Source organism: Thalassophryne amazonica, chromosome 10 (genome assembly GCF_902500255.1).
Source record: "Thalassophryne amazonica chromosome 10, fThaAma1.1, whole genome shotgun sequence".
In the NCBI taxonomy this organism is placed as follows: Eukaryota; Metazoa; Chordata; class Actinopteri; order Batrachoidiformes; family Batrachoididae; genus Thalassophryne; species Thalassophryne amazonica.
In genome coordinates, this window is record NC_047112.1 from 14,569,344 (window position 1) to 14,588,787 (window position 19,444).

At 40.3% G+C, this 19,444-nt stretch overlaps 1 protein-coding gene across 3 annotated transcripts in view; it reads left to right on the forward strand.

The window, feature by feature from the left end:
• fnbp1l (formin binding protein 1-like) overlaps positions 1-19,444 on the forward strand; it is an 86,239-nt gene that overhangs the window by 51,197 nt on the left and 15,598 nt on the right. For all 3 annotated transcript variants that reach the window (XM_034179454.1, XM_034179452.1, XM_034179453.1), the window contains exons 2-9: positions 9,050-9,165; positions 9,812-9,862; positions 10,205-10,352; positions 12,315-12,377; positions 15,020-15,124; positions 16,048-16,176; positions 16,563-16,709; positions 16,849-17,070. In XM_034179454.1, the coding sequence (XP_034035345.1) occupies positions 9,050-9,165; positions 9,812-9,862; positions 10,205-10,352; positions 12,315-12,377; positions 15,020-15,124; positions 16,048-16,176; positions 16,563-16,709; positions 16,849-17,070 (981 nt within the window). The remainder of the gene's footprint in view (positions 1-9,049; positions 9,166-9,811; positions 9,863-10,204; positions 10,353-12,314; positions 12,378-15,019; positions 15,125-16,047; positions 16,177-16,562; positions 16,710-16,848; positions 17,071-19,444) is intronic.

Consider the following 19,444-nt stretch of genomic DNA (forward strand, 5'->3'; position numbering starts at 1 on the left):
TATATATATATATATATATATATATATATATATATATATATATACTTTGCACGATTCACAGAAACTGGCACTGCTGAGTTGAGCCATGAGATGCTAAACTTCCTAAAAACTAGACCTTAAATGATTATTGTTTTTATGAATTGACTGGACATTTGATGGATAGGTACTTTGATAATTAATTTATCAAGCAAACATGTCCATCATTCTCTGGTAGATTCCAATTAGTGTAGTTTTCATTTATTTATTTTCAATACCCTCTTATATAGGAGACTGAGACTATTAGGAATGTTGTGCTTAATGGACGGATCAAATGATATTGGATTTGTAAGTGCAACGCCTCCTGAACTATTTAATGGATTTGATGTTTAACACCATATGAACATGTGTGTGAGGGACACTCATTCCAGTCTGATGTCTTCAAGGGGATGTAATTGGCACATTGCATAAACAAAATTTGACCAGTTTAATTCATATATTTCATCACAGAACGTTTATTGAAACAGATATACACTCACCCGGCCACTTTATTAGGTACACCTTGCTAGTACCGGGTTGGACCCTCTTTGGCCTTCAGAGCTGCCTTAATCCTTTGTGGCATAGATTCAACAAGGTGTTGGAAACATTCCTCAGAGATGTTGGTCCATATTGACATGATAGCATCACACAGTCGCCCATTCAACCAGTCTCTCCGTTCTCCTCTGACCACTGACTTCAACAAGGTATTTTTGTCCACACAATTCCTGCTCGCTGGACATTTGCTCTTTTTTGGACCATTCTCTGTAAACCCTCGATGATTGTGTGTGAAAATCCCAGTAGATCAGCAGCAGTTTCTGAAATACTCAGACCAGCCCGTCTGGCACAAACAACCATGCCACGTTCAAAGTCACTTAAATCCCGTTTCTTCTGCATTGTGATGTTCGGTTTGAACTTCAGCAAGTCGTCTTCACCACATCTCGATGCATAAATGCATTGCATGCGATTGGCTGATTAGCTGTTTGTGTTAACGAGTAATTGAACATGTGTACTTAATAAAGTGGCCGGTGAGGAGTGTATGATGCACACAACTAGTGTGGTGTCATTTTGTGTGCCGTCCCAGTAAAGACAGAGTGAGTGATTTCTGAGTCACCACAGCTTTGATTAACAAAATACGATCGCGTGTGTGGAGGTGGGTGCGTGGTGGTGGTGGGGGTGCCCTCTGGTCTTTGAAGCATTTTGAGTGTGCAGGTGCTGCAGCAGTCTAATTTACCGAGCAGCCTGATTCAGGCAGCTGAGCTTTGAACATCATCCTAATCACCGTCCTCATCCTCCTGTCCTTTGGAGCTCTGAGGACAAGCGATGTCATTTCCCCAGTGAGGTAGTCCTTTTTATAAAGCTTTCCACAAACGACAGCATGAGCTCATACTCCATTATTTATTCATAGAACCCGTTACAGAAGCGGCGGTAACCATAGGCAGACTCGCTCGCCAGAAGGAGATGGACAGACTGGACTGATTTGTCCTCTCTTCTGGCCTTCCTTTATTATTAAATATAGAATTTAATTTAAGACAGTTTTTTTTTTGGGGGGGGGGGGGGGGGGTTTAAGATCTCTGTGGACTTGCATTTACCAACTTGTACTTGTGCCTCTCCGCCCATCAGATCTACTTTTTATTACACGCTGCTCCACACTGGGATTTATGTGCCACCCAAATAAATCTCAGAGATTATTATTATAATTATTGTTATCATTATTTTTGTGCAAGAACTTAACCCAAGTTGCAACCTCCAGAGCCAAAAAGTGAAACTTGTCTCTCCATAGTTGTGGGAACATGTCGACATAATGCATCGCATAGCCCCAAACCCGGTTCTAACCCAGAAACCAAAGCCTTGTCCACACAGAAACAGAACTTTCATCATTTTCAAATAGTGTTCTGTGCACACGACACTGTTTCAAGAAATGTCAGCGTACACACGAAATCACTGAAAACGCTGCCTATATGTGGCGCTGTAGCGCTCCCACAAAAAAATGGAGAAGACGATATGGAGCATCCGCATAAAGTTTACGTACTGTATGCAAACGTAGAAGAAGAATAAAATGACATCATTTCACAAAACGTGTTTTGGTTGTACACATGAAAACACAAAGGGGAGTTTTCAGATTTATCCACTCTGGGACCTGTTTCAAAGAAGTGGCACTTTCGGAGACCGCATACACCTAAACTCTTCTCTGTATGGGCGGGCTCAAGTCTTAACCCTCGGACAACCCTTTGAAGTTGTGAGGACCGGCCAGACTGTCCTCACAATGATGATTTAAAGCCAAAATTTGTACACACAACTATACAACACACACACACACACATACATGTTTTGGTCTCAGAAAAATAGTTCCTCCATTTCCGAGAATTGTATTGGGGGGATTACGGGTGTGGTTACTTTGAGTGACAGCTAGTTAACTGGTGGGTCCAGATCTCGACTGTATTTGTCCTTTGTAAGCATTTGTTACAAATCCCTGAGGCTTATTGTGCAGTTAATTGGACTAATGGACAAACAAAGTAGTCATTCATTCATTTTCTACGCCCACTTAAACTGGGGACACACTAATCAGCTTTCATAGTCTTTCCCGATTTTGAAAAGACTTGGACTACACACTAACCAACTGGTTTCAGTGCAAACTCTCACGACGGCGACACTCTAGAGGGTAAACAAACAGATGACAAATGGCTCACTGTTGCTGTTGTTTGTGCATTCATCTGCTCTGAGAAATCCATTGAGAAGAATAAAAAACTGGTGTGGGTCAAGTCGCAGAGAAGTAGATGTTGGCAGTGTGGACTCATCATACTGTAGATATTCCCGCTGACTACTTCCTGTTGTCTTCATCTTCTGACACTACTTCCTGTGTCCCACTTCCTGTTTTTCACTGGCTTGTCTGACATGTCTTTGCAGTTGGGTCGGTAATCAGCACGCACCACGTGATTGCATCCAGACTCTGCTGACTGGTGCAGACTCTGCCCAAGTGTGAATTGTGGGTAAGATCGGGCAAAAAAAATCTTGTAGTATGTCCTCGGCTTTACTCCAGTTAAGGGTCACAGGGGGCTGGAGTCTATGCCAGCAGTCATAGGCAAGAGGCGGGGTTCACCCCAGACAGGACACTGGGATTTAGGCAGAGTCAACCATGGTCAAAATGATATTTGGAGCCACCCCATTTGAGCTTCAGCCATCCTCTTCAGAAACCCTATGGGTTACATCATGAAGGGTGTGTGTGTGTGTGTGTGTGTGTGTGTGTGTGTGTGTGTGTGTGTGTGTGTGTGTGTGTGTGTGTGTGTGTGTGTGTGTGTGTGTGTATATGTATATATATATATATATATATATATATATATATATATATATATACACACACTTTATTAGGTACACCTGTTCAGTTTGCTTGTTAACACAAATAGCTAATCAGCCATGGCAGCAACTCAATGCATTTGGGCATCTCAAGGGGGTGAAGATGACTTGAGGTTCAAACTGAGCATCAGAATGGGGAGTAAAGGGGATTTAAGTGACTTTGAATGTGGCATCGTTGTTTGTGCCAGACGGGCTGGTCTGAGTATTTCAAAAACTGCTGATCTACTGTGATTTTCACGCACAACCATCTCTAGGTTTTACACAGAATGGTCCAAAAAAGAGGAGATATCCAGTGAGCAGCAGTTGTGTGGATGAAAATACCTCATTGTTGTCAGAGTTCAGAGGAGAATGGACAGATTGGTTGAATGGGCGACTGTGATGCTGTCATGTAAATATTGACAAATATCTTGTTGAATCTATGCCATGAAGAATTAAGGCACTTCTGAAGGCAAAAGAGGCTCCAGTTCTAGCAAGGTGTACCTAATAAATAATAATATATAATATCTATTGTCTGTCATTGAATCCTTGCATTTGTTGAAATATTTTTCCATTTTTCTTTATTATGATTATTTTTTTAATTTACTCATTTACACATCAGCTTTCAGCAGTATAAAAGAAAATGCAAAAGACATTCAGGGACACTTCAGCAGAACACATTCTTGCTACCTTTGGGTTCAGAACCATTCATTTTCTATAGGAACAGGTATGGAGCCGTACCTGTACCTTTGCTGTAATCTCCCTGTTCACAACTACACGTTCTCGCTCTCTGGGATTCTGCATATGATACGATAACCAAAGTGAGGCCGTGGTGCTTTTCGTCACACACGCTGTTATTTTTGTCTCAGAAGAAAATGGTAACTAAACAAACAAGGTGGTCAGCTGTCTCGTACCATCTCATATTTCCCTTGGCAACCCTCATTTGTTCCAGTCCATGCTTTGGGTTTGTGTTGACGCGCTGAGAAAATGCAGACTGAAGCGCATGCAGCGTTACCGAAGCCAGTGAAATGAATGGGTATCACCATTTCACTTTCCATCTTTAAAAAGAATGGATTTATGGCTGGATTGAATCCTGTTTGTTCTGGATAGATCTGCCTCATCTATGTGTCGCGTGTTGGTATGAGTCACATGACTGCACGTGTACCACTGAGTCACTGGCAGGAAGACATCTGCAGTTTATTTTTATGAATCACAATTGAATTACATCCGACAGGATGCTGCTGACACATTTATCTTTTTGTATTTAATCAGAATCACTTTGTTTTATGTCTTATTCTTTTTGCCATAAAAGAACTACTTTCACAATCCAGATCCCCTTAAAAAAAAAAAAGGACAAAATATTCTGCACTCCTTGCAACTGTGAAGCTTTGAATGACTTCACTGAGACCAGCAGTCATATGACAAAAAAACAGTGAATATTTAACTGAATTAGACACTGGAACAGAGCGTAAACTAAAAGACCAGAGGAATATTGTCAAGAGAGACAGTAGAAGAGAAAAAGAGCACATGCTTACAAGATGTATTAGAGCCTGACTGATACAGGATTTTAAAGACCGATACCGATTTAGATATTTGATCCTTCTGAAATATATGCTGATATATTAACTGAAATTCTTCTCTTTTTTTATCCCCCAAGAAAAACATAGCACAAACAAAGAATTCCCGTAACATTTTTGTGAAGTATTTGTAATGTGTCCTGTTATAAACCACAATATCGATTTATCTGCAAGTACCTCATATCGGCCAGTTATATCAGCTAGATGATTTACTTGTCATGCTCCAAGTTTAATGAAACTTTGTACAATAGTAGTACACCTTATGAAGAAGTGCATGAGGTAAATTGTTCTTGTTGAACTGAACATCTTCAACAAGAGGCAACTGGACATTTTGTGTTTTATTCATGCACATATAGTCATGCAGTCATGAGCTGATTTTGGATTGCAATGTAATTTCACACAATGGCAGCACACATTGCTGAATATTTATTTTATTATTATTTTTATTTATTTATTTTTAGAACTCATGTTGTTGATTATCTACAGTGCATCGACAAAGTATTGACTGTGCTTTACTTTTCCCACATTTTATGTTACAGCCTTATTCCAAAATGGAGTAAATTAATTCTTTCCTTCAAAATTCTACTCACAACACCCCATAATAACAACATGAAAAAAGTTTTTTTTTTATTCCAAATGTATTAAAAATTAAAACGAAGAAATCACATATATTTACATATTCACATCCTTTGCTCAATACTTTGTTGATGCTCATTTGGCAGCAATTACAGCCTCAAGTCTTACTGAATGTGATGCCACAAGCTGGGTGCACCTATCTTTGGGCAGTTTTGTCCATTCCTCTTTGCAACACCTATTAAGCTCCATCAGGTTGGGTGGCAAGTGTTGGTGCACAGCCATTTTCAGATCTCTCCAGAGATGTTCAATCAGATTCAAGTCTGGGCTCTGGCTGGGCCACTCAAGGACATTCAGAGAGTTGCCTTGACGCCACTCCTTTGATATCTTGGCTGTGTGCTTAGGGTTATTGTGCTGCTGAAAGATGAACTGTCACCCCAGTCTGAGGTCGAGCGCACTGGAGCAGGTTTTCATCCAGGATGTCTCTGTACATTGCTGCATTCATCTTTCCCTCAATCCTGACTCATCTCCCAGTTCCTGCTGCTGAAAAAGCATCCACACAGCATGATGCTGCCACCACCATGCTTCACTGTATGGATGGTATTGGCAATGTGATGAGCAGTGCCTTGTTCAATCTTTGTCTCATCTGACCAGAGAATTTTGTTTCTCCTGGTCTTAGAGTCCTTCAGGTGCCTTGCCTTTTCCTAAGGAGTGGCTTCCGTCTGGCCACTCTACCATACAGGCCTGATTGGTGGATTGCTACAGAGATGGTTGTCCTTCTGGAAGGGTCTCCTCTCTCCGCAGAGGAATGCTGGAGCTCTGACAGTGTAACCATCGGGTTCTTGGTCGTATCCTTGCTTAAGGCCCTTCTCCCCCGATTGCTCAGTTTATACGGGCGGCCAGGTCTCGGAAGAGTCCAGGTGGATCTGAACTTCTTCCATTTACAGATGATGGAGGCCACTGTGCTCATTGGGACCTTCAAAGTAGCAGAAATGTTTCTGTAGCCTTCCCCAGATTTGTGCCTCGAGACAATCCTGTCTTGAGGTCTACAGACACTTCCTTTTCAATTTCAATTTTAAATTTATTTTCACTTATATAGCGCCAAATCACAAAAAAGTTGCCTCAAGGCACTTCACACAAGTAGGGTCTAACCTTACCAACCCCTAGAGCAAGCACACAGGCGACAGTGGTAAAGAAAAACTCCCTCTGATGATTTGAGGAAGAAACCTCAAGCAGACCAGACTCAAAGGGGTGACCCTCTACTTGGGCCATGCTGTCGACACAATTGACAAAAACGAATGTATAGGAAATTTTGGGCGTCCGTGTCAGTGCACAGGATGGGACGCTTGCAGAAAAACACACACACACACACAAAAAGCACACTTTGACTTAATGTTTAGTTTGTGCTCTGACATGCACTGTCAACTGTGGGACCTTATATGTTGACAGGTGTGTCTCTTTCCAAATCATGTCCAGTCAACTGAATTTACCTCAGGTGGACTTCAGTTAAGCTGCACAAACATCTCAAGGATGATCAGTGGAAACAGGATACACCTGAGCTCAATTTTGAGCTTCATTGCAAAGGCTGTGAATACTTATGTACATGAGATTTATTTTTTTCCCCACTTTTTTAATTGCAAAAATCCAAAAGAATAAATAAACTTTTTTACATTGTCATTATGAGGTTTTGTGTGTAGAATTTCAAAGAAAAAATGAATTTCATACATTTTGGAATAACGCTGTAAAATAAAAATTGTGGGAAAAGTGTAGAGCTTTGAATACTTTCTGGATGCACTGCATCATGTTGTTTTTTCTTCCTAAATATACATTTTATTTATTTCCTAAAAATGCTCGAAATAACCTAAAATTGATTCAAGCACACATTTATAATGAAAAACCCATAGACAATACTCACAACATCAGAACCATGTTAGGGTGTGGCTTGGTAGAAGTAAATAAAAACAAAAAAAACCCCACTGCTTTTATATGAATCAGCAGCTCAAAGTCCTTCCCAATGATGCCTCACATTCAGCCATGCCATCCTGCTGCCATGAACTGCACAACAGGACCAACTTGGGGATTAAGGACCTTACCCCATGGCCCTTTGTGGTTTTTCTAATCTCACTGGGATTTGAACTCTGGATCCTCTGCTGATAAATCCACTGCTTTAACCTCGAGCCCATCACCTCTTCACACAGCTCTTATGGTGAGTTAGGGTGTCACCATGCTGATTTAAAAAAAAAAAAAAAAAACTCCATGGTGAGGAGTCATCCAACCTTGGCTGATGTGTGACAGTGATGCTACCAACCTTTGGATAGTAGCTCAACAACCACAGACTCCATTGGTTGTTTTTCCTCTAAAGTCACTGCAGATTCATTTAAATTCTTCACTTTATCTTGCATATTTTGGAGTGTCCCCAGGATCTCTTCCTCCTGTCTGCTCTCCAGCTCACCGTGAAGATCCTGTATCTCCTGTGTCAGAGCCTCCCTGCTGTTGTGTATCTCCCTAGTTTGTTGCCCTTGATCAGCCAGTTGCAGCTTTTGTTTGCTAGTTAGTTCTTTTTTTTTATCAAAGAGTTGATCTTCAGGTTTGTTCATGATGATGCATGAACTTCTTCAGCATTTTAATTTCTTTGTCCTTCTCCTATAGAGGTGCATGTTCTTCCCTAATATTTTATATCTTGTATCTTGAGCAATCCTGGTAATAATAATTGTGGGTATTTGTAAAAATATTATATAAATGTTTTTCATCTTTATTTATTTATTATTTTCCCACATTTTAAAAATAAATTATCAAAGATATTCAACTTTTTTTTAATCTTGTTTTATGCCCTTTTTAATCTTGCTTGCTTTTTAAATCTTGGTTTATGACATTATAACTGCACAAAAGACATTTTAAGTTCTTTGTCCTTCTAGCTGCCTTGATGCTTTTTCCACAGAGGTGCTATACTTGCAGGTGCAGTGAAAAATGAGCCCAGAGTTGGTAAAATGCAACAGGAGGGCATATAAACAGGGGTGCACATAACTGGTACTCAGGGTGCTTGTGTGTGCGAAACATCATTGATGCACAACAGAGGGAAACACTTTTCCGACAATCAGTCATTGCTTTCCTCTTATGAAGCGCTTCCTTTGTGTTTTCTGCTGCGCATCATTTATTTTTAGCACGCACAAGCACCATGAGTACCAGTTATGTGCATGCCTGCATATAAACACTCATAAATTGCAGGTTCAGAGGGTTAAAGATTTCAGATTTTTAATTTCATGATGAGAAAAAAAATGTTGTGGTTTTTAAAAAACACAGAAAACTACGGACTTGTTAAATTGTAATATTGGAATGGTTTGATTTGAATGGTGCAACATTCCGTCAGTTGTGTGGAACATGATAAATGATTTTCACTATTGTTTCATAGCTGGTGGATGTGGCATTATTTATTTTTTAATATCTGCTAAAATGTCAAGTTAATCCTTGGAGAACAGCACATAATTTAAACTTCTTGTTCCTCCCTGGCACACTGCTTGCTTTAAAAACATTTTTTGTTTGTGTGTTTCTGTCCTTAGGACCAGTTTGATAACCTGGACAAACACACTCAGTGGGGGATTGACTTTCTTGAGCGCTACGCAAAGTTTGTGAAGGAGCGACTGGAGGTAGAGCAGAACTACGCCAAGCAGCTCAGGTAGACACACACACTCACAAAGGTCTCCTAAAAACAGGACCTCTGTGGGCTGGTTTTTGTTTTGTTTAGTTTTTTTTTTTTTTACCTGTAAAATCTGATGTTGCAAAATTAAAGCGTGTCTAAAGTGTGATATTGAGCGTCCACGTTGGTGTCGGGACTAAAGAATTCCTCACAGTTCTTTGACTTTGATAGTTTTCATCTTAGAAAGGTGAATATCTGTCAGGATTTCAGTCCGCCTCATTAAAATCTGGTAGAATCCCCCAAAACAGACGCTTGTGATTTCAGAGGGAAATCCCTTCAGAATACACAACACAGTTACTGCTGCAGGTCTGAAAAATGATCAAAGACACACCTCTGTGTTTTAATATGGACGCCTTTGTAGAGAGAGTGCTTGTAGTTCAGACTCGACTCGCACCCCACCAGCCCCCACACCCTTATTTCTTGTTAAATCATTCCCACCCGGCTTTGCCACCGTGTTGTCAGACCCTCGGGGCATCAGCAGAGTCTTTGATGTGTAAATCTTTGACTGTGTCGGTGTGACTGCCTGCCAGCCAGCGTGGCAAAACCTCCTGTTCTCTGTTTACCTGTCCCTCTGCCACACAGTACTGTTAACCTTTGTCTGCTTCTCTTTTTTCCCCCAAAAAAGGAACTTGGTGAAGAAATACTGTCCAAAGCGCGGCAAAGATGAAGAGCCGAGGTGAGTAAAACGCTGTGGACTCGCTCTCTTTTGCCTTCATTCTTACTGATATTTATTGACCCTTTCAATTCAGATAAAACTGACATTTTGATCAAATGTTTTGCCTGCTTCTCAGTCATTTATTAAATTTAGTTTTCACTACACCATGTGGTCTCGAGCTGCAAATAAAAGCACAATCATCATTAAGAAATGAGATTGCAAGGAGGTGTGAATCGAGATTGTGATTTTAACACGATTAATCGCACAGCCCCAGTCATTTGGAAGAGATCCACTATCGGTCAGTCACTGTCCGTGTTTGATTTATTTATCGTAAATGAAAATGTTTCAATGTTTGCTGTCCAGGTTCACATCTTGTCTCTCGTTCTACTCCATCCTGAATGAACTGAATGACTATGCTGGGCAGAGGGAGGTGGTGGCGGAGGAGATGGGTCACAGGGTTTATGGAGAGCTGATGAGGTACAGCCAAGACCTCAAAGCTGAACGGAAACATGTGAGTATACCAGCCAGCCCGTAGTTAGCCAATAATAGGGAGTTACATATCTCATCTATGCTGACAACAAGCAGGGCAAACTCATGAATATTAAGACTACGTTTCTCTTGAAAATCTGTAGAATACAGACTTTTAAACATAATTAGTTCATGAATAGAACAAGCCAACACTCTTGGGTTACATTTTGTGATGTAGGTAAATATATAAGTTGCAAAGAATTATTGGGCAAACTACTAAAAGTTATGAAGTTTGACACCACTGATGCGTTTGTTTTGGCAAAAAAAAAAAATTGGCACCATGTATCCATTTTGTGCTATACCTGATTCTGGCACAAAAACAATTAACAAGCTATTTTACAGCGAATCCCACAAATTGTAAAAATGGAAAACACACACACACAAAAGTAATTGTGTAAATTCATATTATGAAAAATACACAAAACAGTGCTAAACTGCTTGTTTTTCAAACCTTTTTTCCAACACTACTTACAACTACTTCTGGCTCATTCACACTCTGACAATTAGCCCAACGTTTGCCGATGGGGAGTGAAAAGTTACTTACTGTTGACCAGCGTACAGGTCCACCAGACTCCGCGGGTAACACTGATTGTCGTGGTTCCGGGAAAAAATTTCCACATGCTTAAATTTTTCACTGTTCATGTGAAAACACGGGCAAAAGATGAGCTCCGCTACAGCACCTCCGCTAGTACGCCAATACTGCACCGTTCCACTCTGCCGGTTTCCCCTTGCCAACGTCAGAGGCTTGACTGGATGCACCTTCTCTGTATCCCTTGGGCATGAACAAATATGTAGACATGTAAAGGAAAATGTAGAACCTGCCTCAGCGATGCACTAGTAGCAAGTGATGCAATTGCGCAGTTACGCAGAGTTTATATAAGCTACATCACCTGACGTTACAATCGTTAAGCCACTGCCATGGTCCTCTGCAGAATGCACTACCAAAGCACCACATTCACCCTCCGATGCCGAAAGTTACGTACAACAGTAGTCAGTGCACCATCGGCAAACGGCTGCTAAGCTACGTCTGCCCGCGTTGAAGACAGGAAATTTGGACCCCTGGAGCGTTCCTTCTCCGGCATTTCACACAGGTTTTTGGGAATCCGCTAAATCTGCCAGTGAGAGTCACTTCACGTCATAGTATGAATGGGCCATGAGTGTTTCCACCTGCGCATTATTCCCGGTGCTATTCTTTGAAACATGTTCTACCAATCACAGCACACAGTACCACGTTACACAATATCTGTTACATAGGACTCCTGGCACTTTATCAGTGAAATGACACAGTAATAAAACAGTAACTCTATAAAATAACAGAACCATATATATATATATATATATATATATATATATATATATATATATATATATAAAACTATAGTGATGTAACAGAAGAAGGAGGAGGAAGAGGCTTTATTATCATTGTACGTACGTACGTACGTACGTACATACATACATACATACATACAACTAAATGTGTCTTCTACATTTAACCCATCCCATCCTTACAGACACAGTCCAGTCACTAGGAGTGTCATGTCAATGAAAAGTAAGAGTTTGTTTTACCTGGAACTAATCTTCAGCATTACGCTTGACTGCAGCATCAGAAAATGTTGATTGGATCACAGCCCAAACTAACACCTTCAGATGCCTCCTGCTGTCCAATCTAAGGCTCAGAACCCACTGATGTAAATAAGAACTGCCCCAAAATCATCACTTTAGAGAATCTGTAAGTGTGTAATTCTAGGTGTGTGTAAGTCATTTTCCAACTGCAGTCAGTGGATTTGACAAAATCTGTGGTCTGAACCACTTTTCTTTCCGCTGAATTACTATTATTATTTATTTATTTATTTTTTTTGGTCCATGTGCGTATGGATGTCTTCCTGTGTTTTCTGTGTTTCTGTACAAATGTTCTGATTTTATGCATTTGTGTGTCAATGAGCAGCATCTCCAGGAGGGCAGGAAGGCTCAGCAGCATTTGGATCACTGCTGGAAACAGATGGACAATGTAAGTGAGGAGGGACGGATGAAGACACAAATTTTGAATGTCTCCATGTAAATAGTATTTCCTGTTTGGGACAGACAGCTGCACCGATTTCAGACTTGTTTGCACGAGGAATGTAAGAAATGCTAACAAAAGTAACTGCAGGACAAATGGAGATCAGTTTTTCCCGCTGCATCATGGGAGGAAATCAAACGTCCGTACACCGCAGGTCCATTATAGCAATAAGTATCATGAGAGTTTGGGAAGCAGCTCAGAGTTTTAGTCCAAATTTGATACCGAATGTAATATTTTAGCATTTATTACTCTGCATGAAAGGGCAGCAGTGTCCTTTTCTCCACCATGGCAACCTGCCCAGTCTGCAGCACAAAACACACACACACACACACACACACACACACACACACACACACACACACACACACACACACACACACACACACACAGAGCAGCCCCTCCCACAGTGAGGCTTGCGTGCCACATTTGGCATATGACATCCTTTTCTAGTTCTCCGGAGTCCAGACTGAGATTACATCGTATATTCCATTAGTTCATTAGTTATTTCATTTGTTATGCTCATTTGTTTCATGATTTACAATGAAACGCCACAATTCCATATGAGTGAGTGAGTGTGTGTCTGAATGGCGTCATCATAAAGCGCTTTGAGCATCTGCATCAGGTGGAAAGTGCTATAGAACTGCAGGCAATGTCTTAGATTGTAAATTAGACAGTGTAGTTTATTTATGTAACACCAACATTGTAACATAAGTCAGCGCACAGTGCTATGCACAAGTAAGGGCTAATGAAACCTACACCAACCCTACAGACACATTATGACACAAATGACAGTGAAAAGCAGTTGGCTTTGCCACTTGATGGGCATTCCCATGGCATACACGCTCACATCTCTGTAAGATGTCTTGTAAATCACTGTAAATCTTGCGTCCAGTGCTGTACGCAAGTCTACACAACACTCTGCTACTGTATGTAAGTCTGTTATACTGCGCTACTGTACACCAAGCCTCTGCAATTGTACGCAACCCTATGGCAGTCCGACAAAAAATCAGTACATATCAGTACCTGCATTACTAGATTTTATTAATCCTGCTGGCAGTGAAGCTTCAAAACCACAGAAGAAGACGAGCAGGCCAAGCTTCCCCCTGCGCACAACATGCACAGCCATTCTTATGTATTAGATACACAGCACAATGCAACTTTATGCAGGCCTGGTGTGAAAGGGGCTTTAGCCGCGTTTAGCTGCTTTGCTGTAATCTTGTCACTGCAAAATGCCCACTCTGATTGAGAATGTATGGCAGGTCATCATTTGCTGTCGCTTGGAGCTAATGTCGATGTGCTATACAATTACTGCATAGTTTTAGTTGGAGAAAAAACAAAGACAAAAACAGACATTTAATATTTTCAGAGTAATTTTTACATGCTTAATTGGTAGTTTATGTGTAGTTTGCAGTAGCATAACTAATTTCTGCAGTGTTAAGAAAAAAGCCACTTCTGATGGAGGGCGTTTCAGCGTGTGGTCTACAAGTCCTTGTAACGGGTCCATCTTCCCTCAGGTATTCGTTTCTTTCCTTCACTGCTAATAAAATCCAGATGGGCTGTCAGGAAGTAAACCATTTCTCGCTGTTCTGTGTTTGTCTTACTGGCCTCTTTTTTGGCTGTTCTTCTCCTGATTCACGCTCTCAGAAATATCACAAATTTAATTTTGGGTTATATTTTCTTTATCTCAGTTTAGTGTTGGGTTTACGGAAAACATACAAAAAAAAAGTAGTTTCCAGTCTGATGTATGGATGGTGATGAATTTGGGTGGAAATCTGGACACAAGTGTCAGACTTGTAAAAATAAAAGTAGCAGCCCTGAGATTCAGAGTCTCAGCAAAATGCTTAAAGGTTTGTTTTTCTTTTAACCTTCGTCATTGCAACTCAGCGCACAAGCGTAGATGTGTCACCATCAAGACTGTGAAAATTTTATCAAAGCATACAAACAAAACAAACATTTGCATTCTTTCTCTCAGAAGTTTAAAAGGCGACCTCGTTACGTCATGATACCAACATGAATAAATATCTCATGACAAACATGAAATCACGGAACACGCAATACATTATACACACGGCTAATTAAACAGGGCGACGAATACAATGAATGAATGCGCTCACCGTGCAATAATTGTTTTGTCATCCATTAAAAATAAGTTAGAAGTCAGCTAAAAATGTAAGAAAGTGGAACCATTCCTTGCCTAAGCTTTGCATAAGCACTCAAAATGTTCCCGGCAAACTTTTTAAAGATGTGCCAAAAGAGGGACGTATTTCGACAATACACTTACAGAATTCCAACAGACACACAAAATAAAAAAAAAAATAAAAAATCCCTTTATGAATAAATTACATAGATATGTTACACACATTACAGCAGTCTCAGGACAATTACATGATACAAAATCTCACAGTGGTCCAGGATGGAGTGTTTTATTGAACAGATATCCACAAATCAGGGTAAGTGGGTTGAGTCTACCCTGAAAAAGAAACCCTTGGTGGACATAAGCACTCAAAACAGGTGTCCTAATTAATGTTTTTGTCTCTTTTGGGTTGTGCTCTCTGTTCATTCCTTCTTCTTCTTGTACACTTTACCTTTAGAGTAAAAAGAAGTTTGAGCGAGAATGTAAGGAAGCGGAGAAATCCCATTTGACCTATGAACGGCTGGATAATGACATCAACGCCACCAAATCAGAAGTGGAGAAGGTAGGAAGGCCCCGCCCACAGCACAGCTACATTATTGACTGAAAGGTATATTCGTGTGCAGTGCCGCGCAGTGGTCAGTACAGGATTTGTTCCCTTTTACTGCCACGGAACTGTGTTTAGCGTTATGCTAAATTTCATATGCTTCGTGTTTGCTTAGTTACAGAGCTAAAAATTAACATGCTATAAATTTTTTGTCCACATGTAAGGTTGAGTGATTAAATTGGTTTCTGCTTCTGCTTTTGTATTATCAGACAAACTACTGTGTCTGGATTTTAAACCACAGTGGACTAAGGAAAGGAGAACAAATAATTTTAATTATTGTCGTTATTATTGTTGTCATAGATGCTGTTATTTTTTTACCTTAAACCTTTAAAAAGTTTGACCGTTCTGCACAAAAATGAACAACTAGTGCGTTAAACCCACTACCCTATATTCAGCTCTGTTAAATGTCAGGTTTGGAATATGTCATTGACAAAATTGTCCTGTTTTCACCCACAGTTGCTATGTGATTAGGTTGTAAGTATAAAGTTAAAGGTTAGAGGAAAACAAACAGTGCAACAAGCTTTAAGAGAAAATGTCATTCTTAAATCGCTTTGCAGAAGACGACCATTTTATAAAATAAATATGCTACCGCTTTGGAAATAGGATTAAAGAATGTTTTCCCCCACTGGCCACATTCAGGCGTGTCGCTTCAGTTTTACTTTAGCGTTGAAACTTTTTTATTAAATAATCAGGATTCTGTTGAATTTCTCAGCTTTATGTGTGAAATTGCTCCACCTTCTTGAATTTTAAGCTGCATTTATACACATTTTGTGCTGTTTGTAGTGATTTTATTTTGTTGTGTTACATTAGACGCCACACAGGCTCATGCTTGTTGATGCTTTGGGTGGTTGGGGTCTAATGTTTTTATTGCTGATGTTCAGGCCAAAGCTCAGTACTACCTACGGACCCATACGGCTGATGAGAGCAAGAACGAGTACGCTGCCCAGTTACAGAGCTTCAATGGAGAGCAATGGAAACATTTCAACAATGCAATACCACACATATTCAAGGTAGATCAAATGTTACACCACCACGTCATCAGTATAACTTGTGCTTATTGTCTTATTAGTCTCACAGCAAAGTGGAAAGACGTCATTTGTTATGGTCATATCTGTCCCCGGCAATAACCCTAACTGTAAGTCAGCTGTCTTCTTGCAACAAATCAAGTCCTCAACCAAAATACATTCATGATCATAACTCGGGAACTAGACAAGCTATTGAAGCACAGTTTTCTACAAAGACTTCCCAATCACCAAACACATCAAGTGTCAAGAGAATGGAAAAATTAGATGGTGGCAGTGAGGTGCTGTCAACATATGGGTGCCTTGCTGTTACTGTGGATTCTGTACTTTGCAATCTTGCAAGTATTATTGCAATGTCTCTGTCTTTGTTGCAGAATTTGCAAGAGATGGATGAACGTCGGACTGTGAAGCTCAGTGAAACGTACAGGTGTTTTGCTGAGGCGGAGCGGAAAGTCATACCCATTGTTTCCAAATGCCTAGAAGGAATGATTTCTGCTGCAAAGGCAGTCGATGAACGAAGGGTATGACACAGCATTGTAGTCGGAAAAGTATCAAGAAATCCAATAAGCTGCTATTAAACATAATGTAAATGAACAAACGAAGATAAATTGTTGGCAGGATACTTTAAAATAATTATTTGGTATTTGCTACTATTTACAGGATTCAGCCATTGTGGTGGAGTCATTTAAGTCTGGCTTTGAACCACCAGGTGACTTCCCCTTTGAGGACTTCAGTCAGAACCTGAACAGAAGCGGTTCTGATGGGACCATCAGCAATACACCCAAAGGCGACAGAGATGGAGGCCCGGGGCCACGACCGGACCCAAAACACACCATGAGTAAAGCCAAGAACAAACTCTGGCTGTTTGGGAAGAAACCAAAGGTACGCTGGGGTGCAGAACAAAGTGTACTTTCACATCAAGTATTCAGCCTTTGTTACATATTTTAGCTACTTTAGCTGAAGTGCCACAAAATAGAAACTGCCATATTGGCCCAGACACATTTCTTTGTTTGATTTTTCTACTCTTTTCCCTTAGGAACACATCTAAAAAATGAGTCATTTTATAATGTTAGTCTTTTATATTAGTTGGTACCAAGTCCCCATGAAAAGTGTGTTCCCCCTGGATGTTTTTGACTCTCTTGTCTTGTCTTGTACATTATACAAGCTACTTTTTTATTGTCAACAGTCAATAACATTTCCTAATAAATTTATTTATTTATTTATTTATTTATTTATTTATTTTTTTTTTTTTGTCTGGAGAAAGTAGTTTTATAAGAATATTTTTTGAAAAAAAAATGGTCAGAGAGGGTTGTCTTATAATCAGGGCCCTCTTATATTCAGGCCAATATAGTAGAATACTTCACAACTTGCAAGGTATGTTAATTAAAAAAAAAATAAAAATAGATTTTTGTCTCTCTCTGGTGCCGAAAACAAGAATTAACATTCAGAGTTAGATTCATTTGTCAGCGTGAATCCACTTATTTAGCAACTGCAGGACTGGGTTGCGTGGAGAAGGTTGCTCAAATGCACACACTGTACTTAGAAGTGCAAAAAGGATAAAGTGATAGTAAAGCAATAAACCTGTTAATCACTTAATACTTTTGAGTAAATCTGAATTTCCTTATTACACTTTGCAACAAGATAACATTTATATCTAATAAGAAATTGAAACAAGCAGAATTGCATTAAAACAAACAGGAATTTATGAAAATATATATTTACAATTTAAAAATTATAAACAAACCATTCAAATGTGATTTTGTCCCATAAAACCCACGCTCATGAAATTGCTGATGAAGTTGCTGATAAACATTTTTACTTTCTAAGTCATAAACTGTTGTGTGGGCCGCTGAAGAGGAGGTACTGCTGGCCCATCACCACCAGAGGGCGCCCTGTCTGGAGTGCGGGCTCCAGGCACCAGAGGGCGCTGCCGCCTCACAGGAGCAGCTGGGGTGACAGCTGTCACTTATCGCCTATGACAGCTGTCACCAATCATCTGATCAGCAGTAGTATATCAGCAGGACGACATCTCCACCTCTTTGCCGAGATATCGCTCTACCTTGAAGGTACTGTTCTCAGCCGACTGTGTTGTTTTTGCCAACATTAACACTTTGTTACTTTTGTGCATGAAGTAGCAGACATTCTTCCGATGAGAGGAGGAGGTGGTTTTCCCGCCATATGGGTTGCTGGGTGCACACGCACCCACCTTTAACTGTTTTTGTTCCTCGCCAGCAGTACCAGATCCGACACGCGGAGGCAGTGGCCACCTGGGAGTTCAGGACTTGGCGGCTCCAGTATTCCCGGGGTTCGGTGGCGGAGGAAATTGTGTGGTTCCGGTTCTGCTTTGGACAGACGTCTCTTATCTTCGAGCCTGCCCACGTGACACATTGTGTGAATTGACTTCTTGTCTATTGTTGTAATCTGTTGTGTTTGTTGTGCTTTTTGTCACAACAGTAAAGCGTTGTTATTTGGCTACCTCCATTGTCCGTTCATTTGCGCCCCCTGTTGTGGGTCCGTGTTCCTACACTTTCACAACATAAACATGCAGTTTAGCCGATACTGTTGACAGTTTGTGTGGTGTTTCCTTGTTTGTAGCTCTTCTCTGAGTTATTCATGTCCACGCCTTGGACCTTGCCCTTCTCCATACAGACTGTGTCGATTAATCTTTAACTGTCTGCCTGCTGGTTTGTACCGGCGTCATCAGCTGCAGCAGTTTGCAGCGCCAACTACATTTGAGATGGACAGGGTGTGTGTTTGTGTATATAAACTAAATGTCTATGGCAGCCATAATTTTGACAGGACGAGTTCTGCATTAGGTGGCATTTTAATGTTTTTGTTAAGTTCGCATCAGTTTTTCAATGGCAAAATTTGGAGGCTTGTACTGGAAAATGTGTTTTTCTGTACTGGATCAAGGAGAGGAGGGGTTCAGGGAGGAGGGGGCAGTGAATAAGGATTTGGTCATCAGGATTCTAACTTTGTTCAGAAGAATCAAGGACAAGTCATTGTGACTCTTCAGTGACTTCATTTAATTGCTCATTAAACTGGAATGCTGATTTTTCTATTGTTTCAAAGAGGATAAAAGACTATTTATGTTATGTGAAGTTTGGCTTTAGTGGTTAACCAGATTTTGTTCAACACATGTTCTCTTTTGATTTCAGTTATATAAATAGCAGCGAGTTTTTTAGTCCTATCCAATTTCTGTAGACACCAACTCAAAAACAATAAATGCCATCATCATATAAGTCACTTAAAAGGA